We start from the raw sequence: 19,658 nt of genomic DNA, 5'->3' as shown, positions 1-19,658 counted from the left end.
ATTTAAAACATGTTATTATGAAAAAAATTATAATATATTGGATAATATATTGCTTGAATTATCCAACACCACAACAAATAATAATTATTATGATCATTTGTTTAAAATTTTTTACCAAGTTTCAAATTTACTATCTAAATATATTTACTTACGTACATAATTTCAAAAAAATACTAATTGCTTTAATATTGTGTATATAATTTAATATAAATAATCTAATTTAGGCCACCTATAATTAATGTCAAAATTATTTTTTTTAAAGAAAAAAAATATATTTTATGTTATATGCAATACTACGCATGATTTAATTAATTTACTACCACATATTATTTATATTTTTAATCAAATTTTGAAAATTTATTACTTCCTTCTCTAATTCAATTTAATATGACAACATTCTATGGAGGTTAATTTAGTCCGAATTTTTTTATTGAAATCAATAAGCCCAAACCAAACTGATAAGGCCCATGAATTCATACAAAAAATAAATTAAAACAAACAAATGCTAAATTATTATTTAATTAATTGGTGGGATCGAAATTTTTGTTACGCAATATCCAACAACAAGTTGCAGCAATTACCACTTCTTCAATCTCAACCATCCAATTAAAATACTATTAATCTATGATTGTAAATGACACTTTCCCATCATGGAAAAAAGAATCCTTTCCCATACTAAACGTTACTGTGGTGAAAATACTCATGAATTTGTTGGTGATGTTTGGTCATTAGGCGTTGTGATGTTGGAACTGTGGTGAAAATACTCATGAATTTGTTGGTGATGTTTGGTCATTAGGCGTTGTGATGTTGGAATCTCCTCTGATTGATCCTCAGATTTTGTTCATTGTGGGTGAAGGTCATCAGATTTTGGTTTTGTTCTTTGTTTTCCAAATTTTGTTGATGGTTTTAGCTTTACACATAGGCTTTTATTATTTAAGACCATTATCAAATAAATTTTGAGTTAAACTGTTCGGATTAGGGACCGATAATGTGACATCTTAGTCAAAAAGTACGTCTTGCATAATTGTAATGTATATGAATAGTTGTATTTTCGTTTTTTAATTTAAAATATGTCAATAATTTGCCATGTGAGTCAAAAGTGTCATGAACATGTCTTGCATAATTGTAAAGCATGTCAATGATGTTTTATAATGACATGTGTATGAATAATTTTGTTTTCATCTTTTAGTGTACCTCCTTAGCTATAAAAGAAGAAGTGTTGTAACATATTAAGCAGAAGCAAATCAAATAAAATCTTTGTGTTTAAGTAAAAAAAAACATATCCTAAATTTCTCTCTTATGTCTGAAAACTCTAGTTATGATGTTCATATTATTAATTCAACTATAGAGATGCAAGTACGCTCTACACTCGCCTCAGAAACGAGGACTTTTGTGTATCAGAAAACATCTGACTATTGATCCATGTTACATTCCTCTCTATTATGAAATGATAGTCTTAATTGCTAGTTTGTGGTTGAGACTTTGTGGATAGATGTTTGTTGTCTAGTTTGACAGTTCAGTTAAGACTAGTCTCAAAATATTTGAGGCTTCCGGCAAGTGTGGTATCAGTGTCTCAACCAGAACAAGGGTGCACATGGTATGAATACAATGAACAGAACGAGTAAGAAACACTTGTGAAAAGAGACAATTGTTGTTCTAACAAAGGGATGGGGGAGTATGTTCTTTGTGGGTGAAACTCGCCATTGTGAAAGAAATTTTGAACTAGATTTTTTATTAAGGCAGAGAGGATTTACTTGCCTTGGAGTTAAGAAATTAGAATGACAAATTTTGTAAACTTGTTGCTACATATGCAGGCTAGGTAACAAGTAATTAGTTTCTATATCTGGTACATGAGTACCAGATATCAGTAATAATTTCCATCATAAAACTTTCAATGAAATTCCTTCCTTATTCATATCAAATAAATATATCATACAGTACTCGGATATTTATAGACAGGTAAAATATCCTGTCAAAAAATAAACAGGTTAAATATAAAAATACAAACTCACACTAACTTGGTTTTTTAATGATTCCCACTAAATTAAAATACATAAATTTTGAAACAATCAACTGCAATTAACTATTGACCCCTCAAAACTGAAGCAATGATACTGCATACATTAAAATGACACCAACTTCTCTACACAGACTATAAAGGCCAAGGACTCATTGAAAGGCACCTATGTAATCATCAACTCATCATGTTCTTCCAGAACTATAAATCACGCGAAATTGTAGCATAACCAAAATGCTTTCTATCAATGCAGCCTAATAACTCTTTTCTGCAGAACACAGCCATAATCACTGGATAATTAAACAGAGGCACGTTGCTTCGAGGTGACAGAGTTCCATTGCAACTATTTCGGTGGAGTAAAATTCCAATTCTTTGAAATTTCTGTGGGCCTATGGAGATGACCACCTGCAGCAAAATATTTAGAAGAAACAAAGCTTAAGTCTCTCAGGCCTCCCTGGTCAATGTAAAGAAGAGACATGCTAGTCTATTATCTAAAACAAGTAAACAAAACCGAGCGAACAAGATAACAGTAATTCAAAAGAGCAATACACTACTTCCTATGATACTGCCATTCTGCTTATGTCAGAGACATCAACAAATGAAGAGAAAATGGGGCAGGGCAAGTTGAAAACATTAGCAAAAGAAAAAATCTAACTAAATATCACAGTACAGGTAGACAGTCATCCTTAGTCCAATGCTACTTTCTTTAATAAAAACATTGATACCTAGAAATCTTGCAAGTGACCAAACTAGATTTCAGCGATGTAACATGAACGTGATTTGTTTTTGAGAATTTATCACTAGATAATGTAACAATTATATCGACCAAGCTAAAGGCACTGAGTTCTGTTTGTTAATAGGTTAGCAGTGAAGTGAAGAAATAAATAGCAACTTAGAAACATATGTCAAAACGAGAACTGTTGTGAAAGATGCCAGAGTGGATGATTATCGAATTTAATTTAGGATTTAGAAAATATATATTTAGTTGTCTATGAGAAAGTGCATGCATATAATGAAAAGTGTACACCGGCGCTATTATATACAGATTTTTTTCAACCACATTTAGAACGAGTTCATTTAGTTTCAACACCATAAAATGTTTGGTTATGAGCAGGGACTAAAAAATAGCATCAATTAACTTAAAGCCAGAATCAAGTAAGATTTAGTGTCTCGTGTTTAAATCAGTGGCAACAAAATGGATCAAAATAATGCTGTAAAATATTGCAGGGATCCCTGATGATAATTAAGATACCCCAATAAGGCGGTTAACAAAATTGATATACTAACCACCTCGACGTGATACAAGGTGAATCCGAGAACGAGGTCCTTCAAATTTCCAGTTATCTTCATCCAGGGATTTAACCTCCTTGTCAAGTGCAGCCATAAGATCCGACTTTAGCACTGCAAAAATCAGAAATCAGAATGTCTAAATACACGAGTTATGTGAAAATACAGGAAAACCAGCCAAAAGAATGCACATTAATTTTGTTCAAAACCCACATAGATGCTATTTAAAACAAAAATTCATTTTGGCCCTACATTGTTTTGGTAACCATGATTAAGATGAGTGAGTATTCAACACACAAGACAATACAAAAAGGCCTTGCTGATATGAATTATAACCAGAACAAAATTTAAGGCTACATATTACTAGTTCAAACCTTGAGAACCCCTAAATAATCTGCATTGAATGTTAATCAATGGTTGTTAACAGTAATTTTTTAGAAAACTCCGCAAGATTAAAGTCTATCATCTCTATTTCCCAAAAAAAAAAAAAAAGTCTATCCTCTCTTCCTCTTCTAGTCCTCTTTGTTTCTCCCTAAATCGTTGTTATAGCCTGAAAGAGAGCCGTTCATTAACTTCACCATAAAGGTAATACGGTATCATAAGAGTGATAAGGTGATTTGGGAAAGGAACATCGAGCTTGGAGGAATCAGGGATGGTTCATATTAAATTTTTATATTGGGCCTAACTCGATCTTACAAAACCGGATTGTAAAGTGAGGCGTGCCACTCTTTATAAACTCTAATCAGGCCTTATCTTTTACATATGTAGGACTTAGTTTTCCCAATAGTTCAAATCTAACCCACTAACATCACTAACAACTAACCACTCACATATGTTGTTAAAAAAACAATAAACCTTCAATTTAATCCCTCGAGAATCACTCTCTAGTCTCTCCTAGCAAATTGGATCCTCTACAGCCAGCTGGGTGGTAAACCCGACTCCAGAAAATCCAAATCGCTCTCCTACTTAGGGCCCTTTTGGATTGGCTTATTTTTTAGGTTATGAAAAATAACTTATGCAAATAAATAAGCTTTTATGTTAGTAATTCATAAGTTCTCACTAACAAAAATTGTCTCTTCATAAGCTGTTTTTTTCATAAACTACCTTGACAAGCTTATGAATAATACATAAAAGCTTATTTATTTGCATAACATTTTTTGAATAAACTCAAAAATAATTTAATCCAAACAGACACTTAGAGCATGTTAACAACTTATGACATGTTTATAAGCTGTTTTCAGCTTATTTTCATAAGCTATAGCATATACGTAAATAATTTCACTTTATTTAGCACTTATCATGAATAAGTGTTAATCTTATAAGCTGCAAATTAAATTGTTTATCCAAACAGAGCCTTAGTTCCTAAAATATATCTTATCAATTATGGTACTTTAGAACTACTCGTGAAACTATGAAAGTCATACCCGTTTTGAAATAACAGCAAAGTTTGAATTTTGAACGAAGATCAAAACAAATAGAGAAGAAAGAAATCAAATTGAATGAAACCCACAAAAAATAACCAACCTAGCATGGCTTCATCTTTTCGCTCTTCTGTTGAAATGTGATCATAAGGAAAATGAAAATCGTCAACGGAAACGGCGGCGTTGCTCATACCTCCGACTCCGCCGCCCACGACCGCCGTCGTTGAAATTGATGAATGAGCCGGTGATGAACTGTTCATTGTTCGTTCTTCTTTTGAATGGAACACGACAACGACGAGAACGGAATCTTAAGTGGATCCTCTCAAAAGTAGCAATGAGTAAATAAATACAAGTCCACTATTTAAAAGTCATAGTTTACGTTAAAATAACCCAAATAAATTTTAAATTGAAATAATTATTTTTTATTACATTACATTTTTTAAAATTTGATTTTGATTTTTTTTTTGTTGAATTTGTGTGTTGAGCAAATTTAATTATGAATTTAGTATTTATGTAGACATGTATTTATTAATTTTTATTTTTTTTTGCAAGTGTGCATCTATTAAATTGTTCATATTAATTTACATTTTTATGATTTTTATAATTTAAATTGAGATATGGAGGGACATGTCTATCTTCACTTTGGTATTGCTCGAAAGAGCTTTGTTTGCTACCGTGCTGATCAAGGAGCTGTCGGCACTTGGATTTTGTTACTGTGTTGGAGGTCGATCCATTCGCCGTACTTAAACTCGAACTGTTCTCTACAATGATCACTTTCATACCTTTTTTGTAACTTGGTTTCGCGCCCGTATGCGGGTTCACTGGATTACGCATGTGATTAGTTATTTTTGTTAGGATAGATTAGAATTGATCTACTTGGATTTTTTATGTTGTATTCTCGTTTGGGTTATTCCTGGGGTCTAATATCCCCCTATCTTTGTACGTCTTTCTTTTTTATTTATTATATTTTCTATTTTGCCTAAAAAAATAAAAAAAACTAATGTATATTTTTTTCATAAAGACATAATTTTTTTTTTAAAATTTTTGTGGTGAATATCCTATTTTAAATTTACTTTCATGTTGTGTTTTTTTCACTATAACCAAATGTCATGTAAAAAATAAAATAAACCCAGTCATGGGTGAAGTTATGCATGTCAATGGGGTATTTTTGGCCACCCTAACTTTTATTTTATTTGAATAAGTTGGTATATTTTGTGATTAGCTATTACAAATGAGTTTATTTATCAAAAACTAGTAAGAATAAGAAAGTCAAAAAATATATACTTGTATGATAAATATATTTTGTTTCAAAACTTTACAAAGAGAACTTTCTTAACATTAAAATTGTTAAAATAGCACATTACCTCAAAAAAAAAAAAAAAAAAAAAAATTGGCCCCGTACAAAAATTTATGGCTTCGCCACCAAACCCAATTACTTCCATGTAACATAATATATTGTTTTATCTTTCGATATGCCTCTCAAATTGAATATCATGATGTGCCTCTCAAATTGAAATATCAGAGCCCAGCTCAAGCAACATCATAATCCATAATTTATGTAATAATCAGATTCACTTGTTTCATTTAGAGTATTACTTTTCCCATCCTATAGAATTCTCGCGCGCCCTGTGTTTTTTTTTTTAAAATGCCTTTGAGTTTTTCGGATTTCATGATCCAGAATGGTGTTTGCCTTTATAGGGTGAAAAATGGAGTTACGGATTTTTCCGGATTTTGTAATCCGGAAACTTCAAAAAATAGGGCGTGTTACATGATGTTTCCGGATTAAATCCGGAAACCCCTAAACACCATTTTTTTAGGTAAAATAGTTCTGAGTATATAATCCGAGCACAAATCCTAAACATATTTGTAATATGTATAGTTATTTTAGGGACAATATTAATCTTCATAACTCTTATCCTTTTGTTTTGGATCATTGTTACTTGTTCTTAGTCAAAAATCGGGTTTTCAGACTACTTGATCGGATTGCTCTGAAACTACCCCAAAAAATCAGAAAAAAATTCAAGGACCATGACTCCTATAGAAGGAACTTCTTACGGGACTCTGCCCCTCAAAATCCAAAATTCCATTATTTAGACCTATTTTTCATTTTTTTTTAATTACTCATATTCTCATAAAAATCTGAAGAAAAAAAAATTTGCACTAGTTTTATTTGATTTTTAGAATCTTTTGGTTGTATTTTTATATTGTTATAATTTTATTTGACACGTTTTTAGCATTTTTTACTTAGTTTTTTTGTTGTTTTTAAAAGGAAAACTCAAAACTGCTGAAATGTGAGAGATTCTGATGACTGATTATACATAAGAATTCTCCAAATAATAAAATCCGAAATAGTAAACATGATTCCGGATTATAAAATCCAGAAATCTCAAGAGCATTTTTGAAAAAAAGGCAGGGCGCAAGAGAATCCTATAGGGTGGAAAAAGTAATACTCTTACATTTAATAGCAGTCTAAATATTATATCCCTAATTAGATGCTCTGTAAATGTTTTCTATCTCAGAGTTATGATTTCTTTCAAATAGTGATAGGCTTTCAATAATGTTGAAGGTGGTTAGTGCCGAAAATAATTTTTTTCTGAGTTCATATTTTGTCCTTTAACGCATAACTTATTTATGGTGTGTTTGGTTGTGAGAAGATATTAAGGAGATAAATAGGTGAGAGAGAATATGGTAAGAGAGAAAGATAAGAGAAATAGAATAGATTTGATGTGTTGTTTGGTTTAAAAGAGAGAGAAGAGAAATAGAAAAGAGAGAAGTGTTGATTATGTTTAAAAATACTAAAATACCCCTTCATTAAAAAACCTATCAATCTCACATTTTTATTTTACTTAAATTAATTTCAGTTAATTAATTAAGTCATTGGTTTTTTTATTTGGTAACCTAAAATATAATCAAATTAATTAAATAATTTAAATGGCTTTAGGATTAATCTAAAATGGTTTAAAATGTTTTTTTAATTAATTAAATTAATCTAAAAAGATTAAGTAATTAAGAGTTAAATTATTATTTTTAATTAACGAGAAACGGATGATGTGTGTTACTCTCCTCTTTAAAAAAAAGTGTGGGTTACTCGCTCCTTCTTTTTTTTTTTTTTTTTTTGGTCAAGTAGCCTAGTGGCTAGAGCTCACACAATTTAATTGTGGAGAAGTGGAGTGTCCGGGGTTCGAACCCCGGCTCCTGCATATAATATGCAATATCCCTACCAACTGAGCTAAGCTCACGGGGATGGTTACTCGCTCCTTCTTTCAAAATAAAATGTGTGTTATATATTTTTTAAAAAGAACTATTTATGTGTGTTACTTTCTTTTGAAGGAATGTGTGTTACTAAAAAAATTCATATTTACCATAAAAAAAGAAAAATACTTATGTGTGAAAAAAGAAATGTCACTGCAGGTGGAACAAAAGCTTGGTGAGAAGAATGCAACTAATTTGCAAAATGCTGTAAAAAAAAAAAAAAAAAAAAACTATTTTGCAAAATAAACAAAAATGAGGAAAAGGTGGGACAAGGGTATATAGTGGAAAGTGGAAACAAAAGTAGTGTTCCCCGAACTCTCTTCCCACATCAGCGAAGAAAAGAAAAAGGGATGGGTCCCACCCTAATAATTTCTCTCTTTCTTATTTCTTAGCATACCAAACAGGAGAAGTTAGATATCTCTCTCCAATTTCTCTCTCAGAAATTTCTCTCTCCCCTATTTCACTACAACCAAACACAGTGTTCGAGAGACTAACCACAATTAGAACCTACAATTACCAGGTGGCAGGTTTCAACACAGCAATTAGATTTTGAAACAAGACAACAACAAAAACCATAGATTAAGGAACCATCTCCATGTTTTCTTCAAGGCAATTACATTATTTACTTGCTGAACAAATGCATTTCAGGGTTTACTTCACAGATTGTTAGTAATGTTAATATAGATGTCTTTCAGTTTAGGAGTCAGAATTTATCTTTTGATTTGTTCAACAGTTACACATCTGTTTCTTCCAGCTCTAATATTCAGAAAACTCTTCATTTAATGACACATGCAAAATTCCACACGTATCACGTATGTTCGTTATCGATTTTTTTCCATGAGATCCATGCAAACTTGCAGGGGACCTTTACTAGTTTGACCTTGTCATGTAGACCTATAAGTTTCAATTATCGGAAAAGAAAACCAGCAATCCAAGCGGAGGAAAAATTGACTTTCCTAAATCGAGATATTGCTAAGTGTTGGAAATGCTGCTTTTTGAGTTGCAAATACAAATAAAAAAGGAATTAAATATTTATTTTATTAAATATGAACAGGTACATTATTTACACAACAAGCAGGATGTGTGACACATCCTTAAAATTCAAACACCAACATAGAGAGGAGGGAGAACATACCACCCTTAACAACGAAGACAGGATAGAGCAAGGAATTTCCCCCCACCGTGCACGAAACCAGATGAGACAAAGTGACAAAACCTAGTTATTCATGAGATCAGGTAAAACATCACTAGGTGAAATTATCAGCAAGAGAGATTCTGCGGCTCAGTAAATACTGCATTTGATTGATAATGGACTAAGCAGCAACAACAATGATGATGATGAGAAGCACGACTCCAAATATCACCATAAGCAAGCACGCCTAGATAAAAGAGAGAAACAACAAACAGTGAAGAACATTAGAGATTGACAGAAAAATTACACGAAGCTTTAAAAGATAAAAGAAAAAGGTGTGATGAAAAAATCTACCTAAACTCCCATAATTAGAAAATTGAGCTGAAATTACTTGTTACACAATTCATCCACCAAAACCTCACACCCCCAGCCCCCCAAAACAAATCCCTTTCTCCATATAAATAGAAATGGAATGCATTATGCAAACCGAGAACCATACTGAATTAAACCAATGGCTACATATTCTATTAGGTTTAGCTGTGTATGACCCCTTTTTAACTCCTAAAGTTATTAACTATATACTATGTAGGCTGTAGCCATATTTAAGTTCAGTACAATATGTGAGGAAAGTTTCAATTCACTGTACAATGGCATCTATATCTACTCAAGAATTCCCACACCTAAATTAATTTGTAGGGAGGAAGAGGATACTTAAAACCAACAACCCAATTATAAAAAGAAAATTTATATATACCAAAGATGAACTTGATCTTTGTGTCTTTGAAGCTTGAACAAGTTGCGATTTCGCCTGGGCAGTGGCTTCATGAGAATTCTCAATGTTGGACCCAATATCATCTACAAAATGAAATTATTAACATCAACTAACTATTGTAAGAAAAAACATCAATAACATAAATTAGTCTAGACCGGTAACATTAGAGTTGATAGAGGAGGCTTAATTAGCAGCAAAATATAAAAAATAAAGGGTGGGAGGGGACAAATTACCAATCATTGCTCCTTGCTCATGAACAAGCACAGCAAGATCTTTGAAGATCTCATTTACTTCACCTATCTGCTGCTGGATTTCTTGAATGCCTTGTTCTCTTTCCTCGATGATAGCCTCATTGAAGGAAATCTCATTATCTAAGGATATTACCTCCTGTCTGCAGAATGAATAATGCATGAGCTAAGAAACTAAAACGATCAAATGGGTAAATTTGAAAAGTGAAGTTTTTCATCAAATTTAATTTCATGTGGTAGAATACTGAAAAGGATCATGTCAACAAATTCTTCATGCCAGATAGAAAACTTAAAAGAAGTCACCTTATGGTATCAATTCCATTTCAGCCTAATATAATTAATTACACTTAAATAATACATTGAGTCAAATTTAAGAAGCAACCTTCTGAGAAATAATTGATGTTGAGTTTTTCATCAAATTTAATGATGCACGAATCCTTGCATTTATTATGTTGCTGAACTACCAACCCATTCCAAAGAAAAGAACTGGAAGTGCATCGATTATCGCCTCATAAATTTGCAAATGCATGACTCTAACATTTGATCTAAAATTACATTCAAAATACTATTTTATCACATCATATATTATATTGGAAACTGCTTATTATTATCCGAAGTTTATGAGGAAGGTATAGATCTCAGTTTTTTAAATAATATCTTGAAAATGGATCTGTAAGTCACTTCAATAACTATAGTATAAGATACAAGAAATCACCTTCTGGATTCCAAAAGAAAGGCATGCCGTTCTTGACTTTTATCGGAACTAACACCTACTTCACTGCCTGTATAGCTGCAGGGCGGAAAGAAAAGCCCGTGCTATAAGTATTGCACAATTGTATGCATAGTTAATAGAAACTAGTAAGACAGCGCATCAGCAGTCTTGCCCTTTCGACTATTAAACTCCAATAACATTGGTCAGTCACCTGGATGGCTGATCTTCATGCGGAACAAATGGAGTGTAAGCTGTCTCCCTCTCAGCTGCAAGACGTTGTGCCTTCTGAAATTCTTTCAACACTGCCTGAAAATCTTTCGCCAATTTAGCATCTGCTATCTTCTTGGTTGCCTGCAAATACATAAAGAAATTGAAGACCTGTTCTCATTTTATTTTCAAGTTAAAAAGAAAAATAATTCAAGATCACGTCACAAGCAATAAACAACTAACAAAACATGGTTATTTTTGTCAACAAAAAAAAAAAAACATGGTTATTAGTATCTTCAATGCATACGAGTCGTACCTCAATTTAATACAAAGCTCTATTGTGTATCTATTTTGAACATGAATTTCATCTTGAATCCTGATTCATTATGATCAATTAGATTCACAAAGAAAATCATGATCTATTCTAATGAACACTGCCTAAACTTGGTATGGTCATCCACACTTGGTCAAACAAAGCACTTAATTTGGACCCTGTTTAGGTAAACAGCTTAATTTGCAGCCTATGTCAAAGCACTTACCAAGTTATGTATAAGCTATTTCTATAACAAAAGATAAAATAAGTTATATTGTTTTCAAATAAACTATAAGTTGTCTTCACAAGCTATCTTGCAGAGCTTATGAAAATAAGCCAAAAACAACATATGAACATGTCATAAGTTGTTTTCATAGGTTCTCCCAAACAGTCTCACAGGTGCTTATGTCAGCAGATAAGCCGAAATAAGTCAATCCAAACAGACCCTTGGTTTGTGACATGAATTTTGATTAATTTTTAGTTCCATCGATGACATATCATCTTATAATTTTGATATGAAACTTGTTTTTACTTCAAAATGCCATATTTTTATTGATAGTATATTTTATGATTCATAATAAGATTTGATTACGATTCAATTTTTTTTTTTTTTAAGATTTGTTAGTATTATCTTAAGATTTGATAACCAAGCAACAAACATTTATTGCACAAGCATGGTTCTATCACAGTTAAAAACCGCAACTGCAATCGCAACTTAACAACATCTTACTTGCAATTACAGTCTCATCAGCAGTAATTATCCTCATTTTTTCACAATAACTAGTCCCTAAACTGTATAATATAAATATAATCAGTCCCTAAATTATAGTATGAAATTTGTCAGTTTAGTCCCTAAAGTTTCCCTCAATTTAGTCCATAACATCTTAGATACCATTATATTTGCATAGTTTAGAGACTAAACTACGGATATAGAAAACACCATTAAACTTTGATTAATTTGCACATGCAATTGAAATCCAAAAGATGAAATAAGCTGAATTGATTGTTTATCGTGCATTTTACGGATTGAACATAAGATACCATTAAACTGCTTAATTTGCACATGCAATTGAAATAGAAATAGATAAATAGAAGCATAAACTTAAACTGACATTAACATCAGCATGATGATCAATTTCACTAGCTTGTTTAAGTTTATCCGAAGTATCCTTCACCAATTGTCCAATATGAAGTCTCGTCTTGTGCCTATAAAAACAGATTACCAATAAATATCTTAAAATTGAAGTAACTAACAAAATTTCCGATTCAGCGATAATGAAGAATGATCTCTCACAGTTTCTCTCGGAGTTCGGGCGTGTCTTTAGGAGTTCCGAGAGTGTTAACGAGTCTCTGAAAAGTGGAGACGGCGGTGTTGATCTGAAATACGCCGGAAGCAACCGCTTGCGTCGGGTTTTGTTTGCCGTTGATTAGGTTTCGCCGGCCGGATTCTAAGTCTTGAAAACTCATTCTGAGGTAAGCGTATCACTGAGTTTCTACAGAGAGAATCGGTGAAATTGCAATTGGAATTTGGTGGGAATTGGAGGAAGTATTGGAGTAGAAGTGAGGAATGGAATGAATGTGTTGTTGGTGAAGAGATGATTGAAATGATGAAACAAGACTTTGGATTTTGATTCTCGTAACGTCCACGTGGACACACACAGCACACGTGGCACTCCATGTATACACAACGCCACCACAATATTCAAAACATTTCGGATCTGTTTGATAAAGATAGCGGATAAATGATAAATTAGCTGATAATTTATAGTGGATAGCTAATAACTTATCGCGGATAGCCGATAACTTGCAGTTTATGACTCATAAGCTAATTGAAGTGTTTAATAAAATTAACGTTTTACTAATTTTTTAGGTGATAACTTTTATTTTTATCATTTTATGAAGATCGTGAAATAAGCTATAAGCTCGTGGTAGAAAGATAATTATTAAATAAGACTTTTTTATCGTATGAATTTATAAGTTATCTATTATTATAAACTACTATAAGCTAGCTAAGTGAGCCTTCAACTCTCTTCCTAACGATCAAAAAGGGAAATCAAGTCTTAGTGTTTGACAACGCCTTGGTGAAGGCGTTATGGGCGAATGATAGTCTCTCACGTTATTCCTTCTAGGTGAATTTTAAAGTCTAGATCCCTCATTGTTGTTAGCATGTTGCACACTGCTTATATCGAGTCCAAAGTGAATGCTTTCCAACATATTCAAAGTAATCTTACTTGATATCATTTTGCTGTAGCATCATATTTACAATCAAAGACTTGTGGAAATTACAATTAAGACGAAAATCACAATTAGAAAGTAGAAACAACATGATCAATTCTCAAAATAATTTTAAAAAAAATTACTAGTAACAACTTTTCATTTGATATTCATTTGAACTTATTTTCTAATTATTTTTAGATTCTGGGTTTTTTAAACCATAAGCAACACATTCGATAGTGTTTAAAGTGATTATTTCCTACAAAATCAAAAAACAAAAACCATCTATGTTATTATAAAAAGTTTAGGTGTGAGGACTCTAGAGCTCATCAGTCTCGAAACAAATCTCAAGATTGAAAAAATGTTTATAGAGATACTTGAAGATTTTTGTTGGTCAAGTAGTTAGAGTTCACACATTTAAATGTTGAGCAATGAGGTGTTTGGGATTCGAACCCGATCCCTCCTAAGCATGGCAACCAAACCCGTACCCTCGAGTACTCGCCCGTACCAAACCCAATTTGACGGGGTTTCCCCGCTTTGATTGGGTTTGGGGTTTCCTCGATTTCAAAATACGGGTATGGGACAGGTAACATAGATATAAACACTCACTCCGAACTCATACCCAAACCCGTCCCGAATGTAGAAAATCAATTTATTACCCCTTTAATATAAATAGAAACCTAAAGTCTAAATCATTTCACTCACACAATCATGGTCTTAGTCTCTCATATGAATCTCACTTCTTAAAGTTCTCTCTCTTCTCCCTCCATATCTCACAATCTCGTCTCTTTTTTCTCCATCACCATAGTCATCGATCACCATCATCTATTTGTTGGATAATGCATTGCAACATTGCATGAGGAGATAAAAATACTTCTTTTTTTATTCAAAAAAATTATCCACTGCGGAAATGGGGATATGGCGGGGATACCTGAACCCATTGAGGACGGGGATGCGATTCGATTTCTCATACCCGTCGAGTATTGGGTAGGGTAACAAGTATGTATATGAGAATAGGGTATGGAGACATGGAAGGTAAAACTCATCCTCACCCCGCCCCATTATCATGTATAACCCTTGCATATAATATACAATATATCTACCAACAGAGTTAAACTCGCAGGGATGAATGTATGAATTTTACATCAATACTTAAAAGTTAAAGCCACGATATCACTTTCAAGTAAGGCAGTTACTTATTGATTATAAAAAAAAATTAGGAGCGCAATCCAAATTTATCAATTACTACTCCCTCTGTTTCAAATACATATTGCAATTTTACAATGTGCACTATTTACATAACTTACTTTAATCATATTTTTTAACTAATATACAAATACAAATGTTAGTATGTAAGATGTTGTTTGATTTGTCTTGATACATATTTTCAAAATATATAAAATTTATAAATTTTTATTATATATTATTAAAGATATTAATGTTCAAAATTGTGTATTGACATGATGATAAAACATGTATTTTGAAATGAAGTGGGTATCTTTTCATACAAAAATAAATATATTTATTGGTATATACGTTGGTGTCGGGACAGGTGGTTAATTCACGTGGTTTCGTGCTTAACACTTTTGAAACGTAGAAATCCATGGTACTCACACGCTTCACTCGTGCGATCAATCCCTCTTAAATCTTCCTTCTTCCATAAACAGTTTCTTCTTCTTCTTCTTTTCTCCATCACACCGTAACTTGCTTTCTCAACCCAATTCATTTTATCCTTTCCATCTAAACGCTCTCCGATCACCACAAAACCCTTCCGATGTCGGTGAGTTCTCTCTCTCTCTCTCTCTCTCTTAATTCGCATTCGTAAATGTTTTTTTTGTTAGGTTAAGATTTCTGATGCATACAAGCAAATTTTATTATTTTTATATATCAATATACCAATTCATTTTCAAACTAAATTACAGAGCATGTTTTCAATTGCTGTTTCGATTCTTGTTTTGAATTGGTAACTATTTAAAACTGCTACATTTTTCTTCGTTTTAGTTCTATTTTTATCATGTTTGATTGAGTAATTTTTTTTTGCGTTTTCTTTAATTTCTTTGTTACCCTTTTTGATTATGTGATTGGGATGGTAGAAGTGTTCATAGGTTGTTTATAAAATTGATACTGAAATGAAGTGCTTCATCAATCTGAAAACATTTAAGGTTGTGTGGTTCGGTCCCTAGCTAGATTTGCATGTTGGGGATACAAGGTTAAACAACCTTCTCTGGACATTTAAAGGAGGCAAATTATGTAATTGTATTCGTACTCGCTGCACCGATAAGTCTTCAAGCATTTGGAGAACTCACCCTTAAAAGCTAGCTGTCACAACACGAGGGTAGAATCAAACCATTTAATTACTTCACTGACCGACCCATACTTACCATAATACCGAAGTACCTGTTGGTAGTAATTAAGAGATCTATGTGAAAAATGATATAAGCATTTAGATGCTGATTTTTTATTTATTGTTTGAGGATTTTTTGTCATGGAATTAATTGGAAATGATATCAAGTATTGAATGGTGAGAAGCTGGAAATGGTAAATGACATAAGATGAAATTAGAAGAGAAATGGACAGAATTGAGACTTTTACATCTTGATAATGTTTTCTTGTTTGTTTATAGTGATTTTGATTATGTTTTCTTATATATAGTGAGGTAATTAAACACATAGCATGATAGCACTAAATCTTATTCATACTAATACTTGACTCTCAATCAAATAAGGAGTGATATCACGAAATATAATAAAATATGAAAATAACTCCGAAGATATTTCAAAGGTACTCTTTTTATATTGTAAGATGTGCTAAAGATTTTTTGAGATATTCTAGCAACTTTAAAATACCAGGTGTCTATGTTGTGAATAGTGCGCTATAGTGTAATAGTATAGCAGTGGTAGGGTTTAGCACGGCACTTTTGGCCCACGGTCCGCCTTCAGCAATTGTGGTTATCTTGGATTAACAACATAGCCACGTGTCTGATTGTGGAATAGTTTTATGCCTACGATGATGATATGATATCAATAATATCTTCCAGATAAAACTGTGTATAATATAAGGAAAGACAGAATTTATGCCTTATCCTTTTAAAGAGGTTACCTAAAGTTATGATTTTAGCCAGATGATAAACCTAAGGTTTTTACCTCCTTCCTCTTTTCTTGCTCCTGTTTTTAAAAGGAACATGCGTGCGCGCGCGCACACACACTCACTTCTATCTCTCAATTATGTTATGATTCTTTTAACTCGGTGTCATCTTTTCTTGTCCCTGTTTACCTGTGATTTATAAATTTCTAAGTAGTAGTTATGAGAAGCAATTGTAGATGCCATTATAGCATATACTGATAAGAAATACTGTAAGGGCATTTTGCTTTGATGGTTGGTATAGATGATTAATATGATTTTAATTTAGGTAGGTACTCATGGTTTTAGACGCTTAATAGTTGCATTCTTTTTTATTTTCCAGATAAAAACCGTTAAAGTCGGCAATGTTTCCTTGGGAGCAACCGAGCGGGACATTCAAGAGTTCTTTTCTTTTTCTGGGGACATTGCATATGTTGAACTACGGAGGTCAGTTACCGTGCTTGGTTTTGTACAGCCACTACTCTTAGAGTTCTTTTGTTTATAAACTTTGTTATATAACAATTCTTAATTTCTATATATTGATACAGTCATGATGAACGATCGCAAACTGCTTATGTTACCTTCAAGGATTCACAGGGAGCTGAGACTGCAGTATTGCTATCGGTAATTCACTTACCATTACTTAATATTGCTATCCTCCCCAAATTATGTGACATTTAAGGTTTTTTCGCAAGAATTTTAAAAGATAATGAATAAGTTAATGATTATAAATTATAACAATTTTAGTAAATTAGATTTGTTAACGACTGGAATATTAACTATAGGCATTGATGCATATTGGAGTATAATAGGGACTGATGCACGTTATATATTTTTTTAATTTTTTTGGTACAAACACGTTATATTTGTATTTTTGGGGGAAACTGAATAAAATATTTAATGTTTTAATGAAAAAAATAAATTAAATGTCACTTAATATATATATATTTTTTTTGCTTTTGTTAAAATGTCATGTAATTTGTGACCGGAGGAGTATATATTAGTAGGTAAATGCTAATTTGGAAGTTAAGAAACTAAATATAGAAGTATTTTATTTGAAGTTGTGTATTCAATATCTTAAAAATTTAAAAATTTATCTTTTCAATGCAAAACTTGTCTTTTAATTCGCTTTTTTAGCTCCTTAACTTGTGCCCACAAGTTAGCATGACCCATATTAGTATTATCTTCAATTCATTTTAACAACCAATTGTCCTCAGAAATCACTATTGAGAGTTCAAGTTAGAACCATCTAATTTGTCATTATTGTTCTCATAATTCACTATATAGAGTTCAAGGTAAAACTACATGATTGGGTCATGTTCTATAACGGATTACGTTGACCTGAAATATTCAGCCTTTTGGAAACATAATGCAGTATTAACGGGTTACATAAAAAAAATCATTATATTTGCTAATCATGTTGTCCCACATGACTAATACTCTTATTAAGAAGTCTTTCACTACACCAGTCTCTCTATTTGTGGAGACTTATTGGAAGTGCATGTTGTATTGACTACTGTGTTGCATATTGCTAGAAACTTTTCCATTTACTGCTTTGGATAGAAACATCTTCTAACAATGGAACCGCATAGAATTTCAATAGTCCTTCAGTACAAGATTGAATATAAATGGGGGAGTGTGACAGTTTATTATACAATCTTACTGATGCTAATATGAGCTTGTGAATTGTGATGCATGCTTTTCTAGCCCACTAGATGTTTCCTTCTAGGTGGGAATATTTGTTTGTGGTAATTGGGAAGAATGGCACCTATGGTATGGGATGTAGGACATGCCTCTGATTGTATTATTCTAATATAACAGTATGTTTGAATGTAGCTATATCAGTTTGTGTTATGTTTGTCTTTGTGAATAAGTTTGTTTAAACTGCAATGCATAAAACCAAATATAACTTAGTTTCACATATTTCAGGGAGCAACAATAGTCGACCTGTCAGTTAATATAACTCTGGATCCAGATTACCAGCTTCCACCTGAGGCCCTGGTTTCACCCGTGAGCCTGTCTTAGACCCTCTATAATCTTTATTGCATGCAAGTAAGTAGGCTATATCGGCCTTACAAATATGTAAATTTTTGCAGGTAAGTGAAAGCAAAACTCCTGGTGGTGCTGACTCTGCTTTGCGGAAGGCAGAGGATGTAGTCACCAGCATGGCAGCCAAAGGCTTTATCTTAGGCAAAGATGCTGTCAACAAAGCAAAGACTTTTGATGAGAAGCTCCAGTTATCATCGAAAGCCTCAGCAACAGTTGCATCTGTTGACCAAAAACTCGGGCTTAGTGACAAAATAGGTGCTGGTGCTTCAGTTGTGAGTGATAAAGTTCGAGAAGTGGATCAAAAGTTTCTGGTTTCAGAAAAGACAAAATCAGCATTTGCAGCTGCGGAACAGACAGTCAGTACCGCTGGTTCTGCCATAATGAAGAATCGCTATGTACTTACTGGGGCCTCTTGGGTAACGGGTGCTTTTAACAGGGTGTCTAAGGCAGCTGTGGAAGTAGGTCAGAAAACAAAAGAGAAAGTGGAGAATGCAGAACAGCAAGAGAAGCGACAGGTTGAAGATCAGTATGCACAGGTCCTTTCCGAACCCTCAAAAGCAGCAGCAGCAGCAAGTGAGCAGCAGTCTTCCAAGCCTGGTCCTGCTCCTGCTCAGGGTTTGATCCTTTGATCTGCTTCTTCCGTATATATTTATCTTGTTTGAAACTCCTGCAGACTGTTTCCAGACTATCTTGTATTTGTTTTTTTGCAAATTGGATGTGAATGAACGATAGGTTTGACCAGTTACATGGACCAATTTGCTATTTAATTTTCTTTTGTAAGATAAACTGGATTTCCTAGGTGTTAGATTATATATTTCTCCTATTTTCTTTGCTGGTACCAAGGGAAATGCTAGCGAGTACCCCATGGGGCGCTCGTTAGCAAGAACCGCTAACTATTTAATTTTCTTTTAGTT

The 19,658-nt window shown here is 32.8% G+C and overlaps 3 protein-coding genes across 4 annotated transcripts; 1 reads left to right on the top strand and 2 right to left on the bottom strand.

Moving 5' to 3' along the window:
• Positions 1-1,883: 1,883 nt before the first annotated feature.
• On the bottom strand, positions 1,884-5,062 carry LOC11420552 (protein SAMBA). Of its 2 annotated transcripts, none has more exons than XM_013598217.3 (3): positions 4,829-5,062; positions 3,308-3,418; positions 1,884-2,422 (listed from the first exon to the last, which is right to left on the bottom strand). In XM_013598217.3, exons 1-3 carry the CDS (start codon positions 4,983-4,985, stop codon positions 2,361-2,363), a joined length of 330 nt encoding a protein of 109 aa, XP_013453671.1. In that variant the 5' UTR covers positions 4,986-5,062; the 3' UTR covers positions 1,884-2,360. The 2 variants fall into 2 exon arrangements, with proteins under 2 accessions (XP_013453671.1, XP_003612843.1); XM_003612795.4 differs by having other exon boundaries at positions 1,886-2,422; positions 3,305-3,418; positions 4,829-5,059.
• Positions 5,063-8,984: 3,922 nt separating this feature from the next.
• On the bottom strand, positions 8,985-12,973 carry LOC11424830 (syntaxin-22). The gene is made up of 7 exons (XM_003612792.4): positions 12,656-12,973; positions 12,474-12,567; positions 11,053-11,192; positions 10,845-10,919; positions 10,115-10,272; positions 9,864-9,964; positions 8,985-9,356 (listed from the first exon to the last, which is right to left on the bottom strand). Exons 1-7 carry the CDS (start codon positions 12,826-12,828, stop codon positions 9,291-9,293), a joined length of 807 nt encoding a protein of 268 aa, XP_003612840.2. The 5' UTR covers positions 12,829-12,973; the 3' UTR covers positions 8,985-9,290.
• A 2,158-nt stretch (positions 12,974-15,131) lies between these two features.
• LOC11430978 (binding partner of ACD11 1) lies at positions 15,132-19,571 on the top strand. The gene is made up of 5 exons (XM_024784491.2): positions 15,132-15,355; positions 17,039-17,142; positions 17,244-17,319; positions 18,625-18,705; positions 18,792-19,571. The coding sequence occupies exons 1-5, from the start codon at positions 15,350-15,352 to the stop codon at positions 19,371-19,373; spliced, it is 849 nt and encodes a 282-aa protein (XP_024640259.1). The 5' UTR covers positions 15,132-15,349; the 3' UTR covers positions 19,374-19,571.
• Positions 19,572-19,658: the final 87 nt, after the last annotated feature.

The sequence above is a fragment of the Medicago truncatula genome, chromosome 5 (assembly GCF_003473485.1).
Source record: "Medicago truncatula cultivar Jemalong A17 chromosome 5, MtrunA17r5.0-ANR, whole genome shotgun sequence".
NCBI lineage: Eukaryota > Viridiplantae > Streptophyta > Magnoliopsida > Fabales > Fabaceae > Medicago > Medicago truncatula.
The sequence above is the reverse complement of the archived record's forward strand: the minus strand, read 5'-3'. Positions and strand labels throughout refer to the sequence as shown.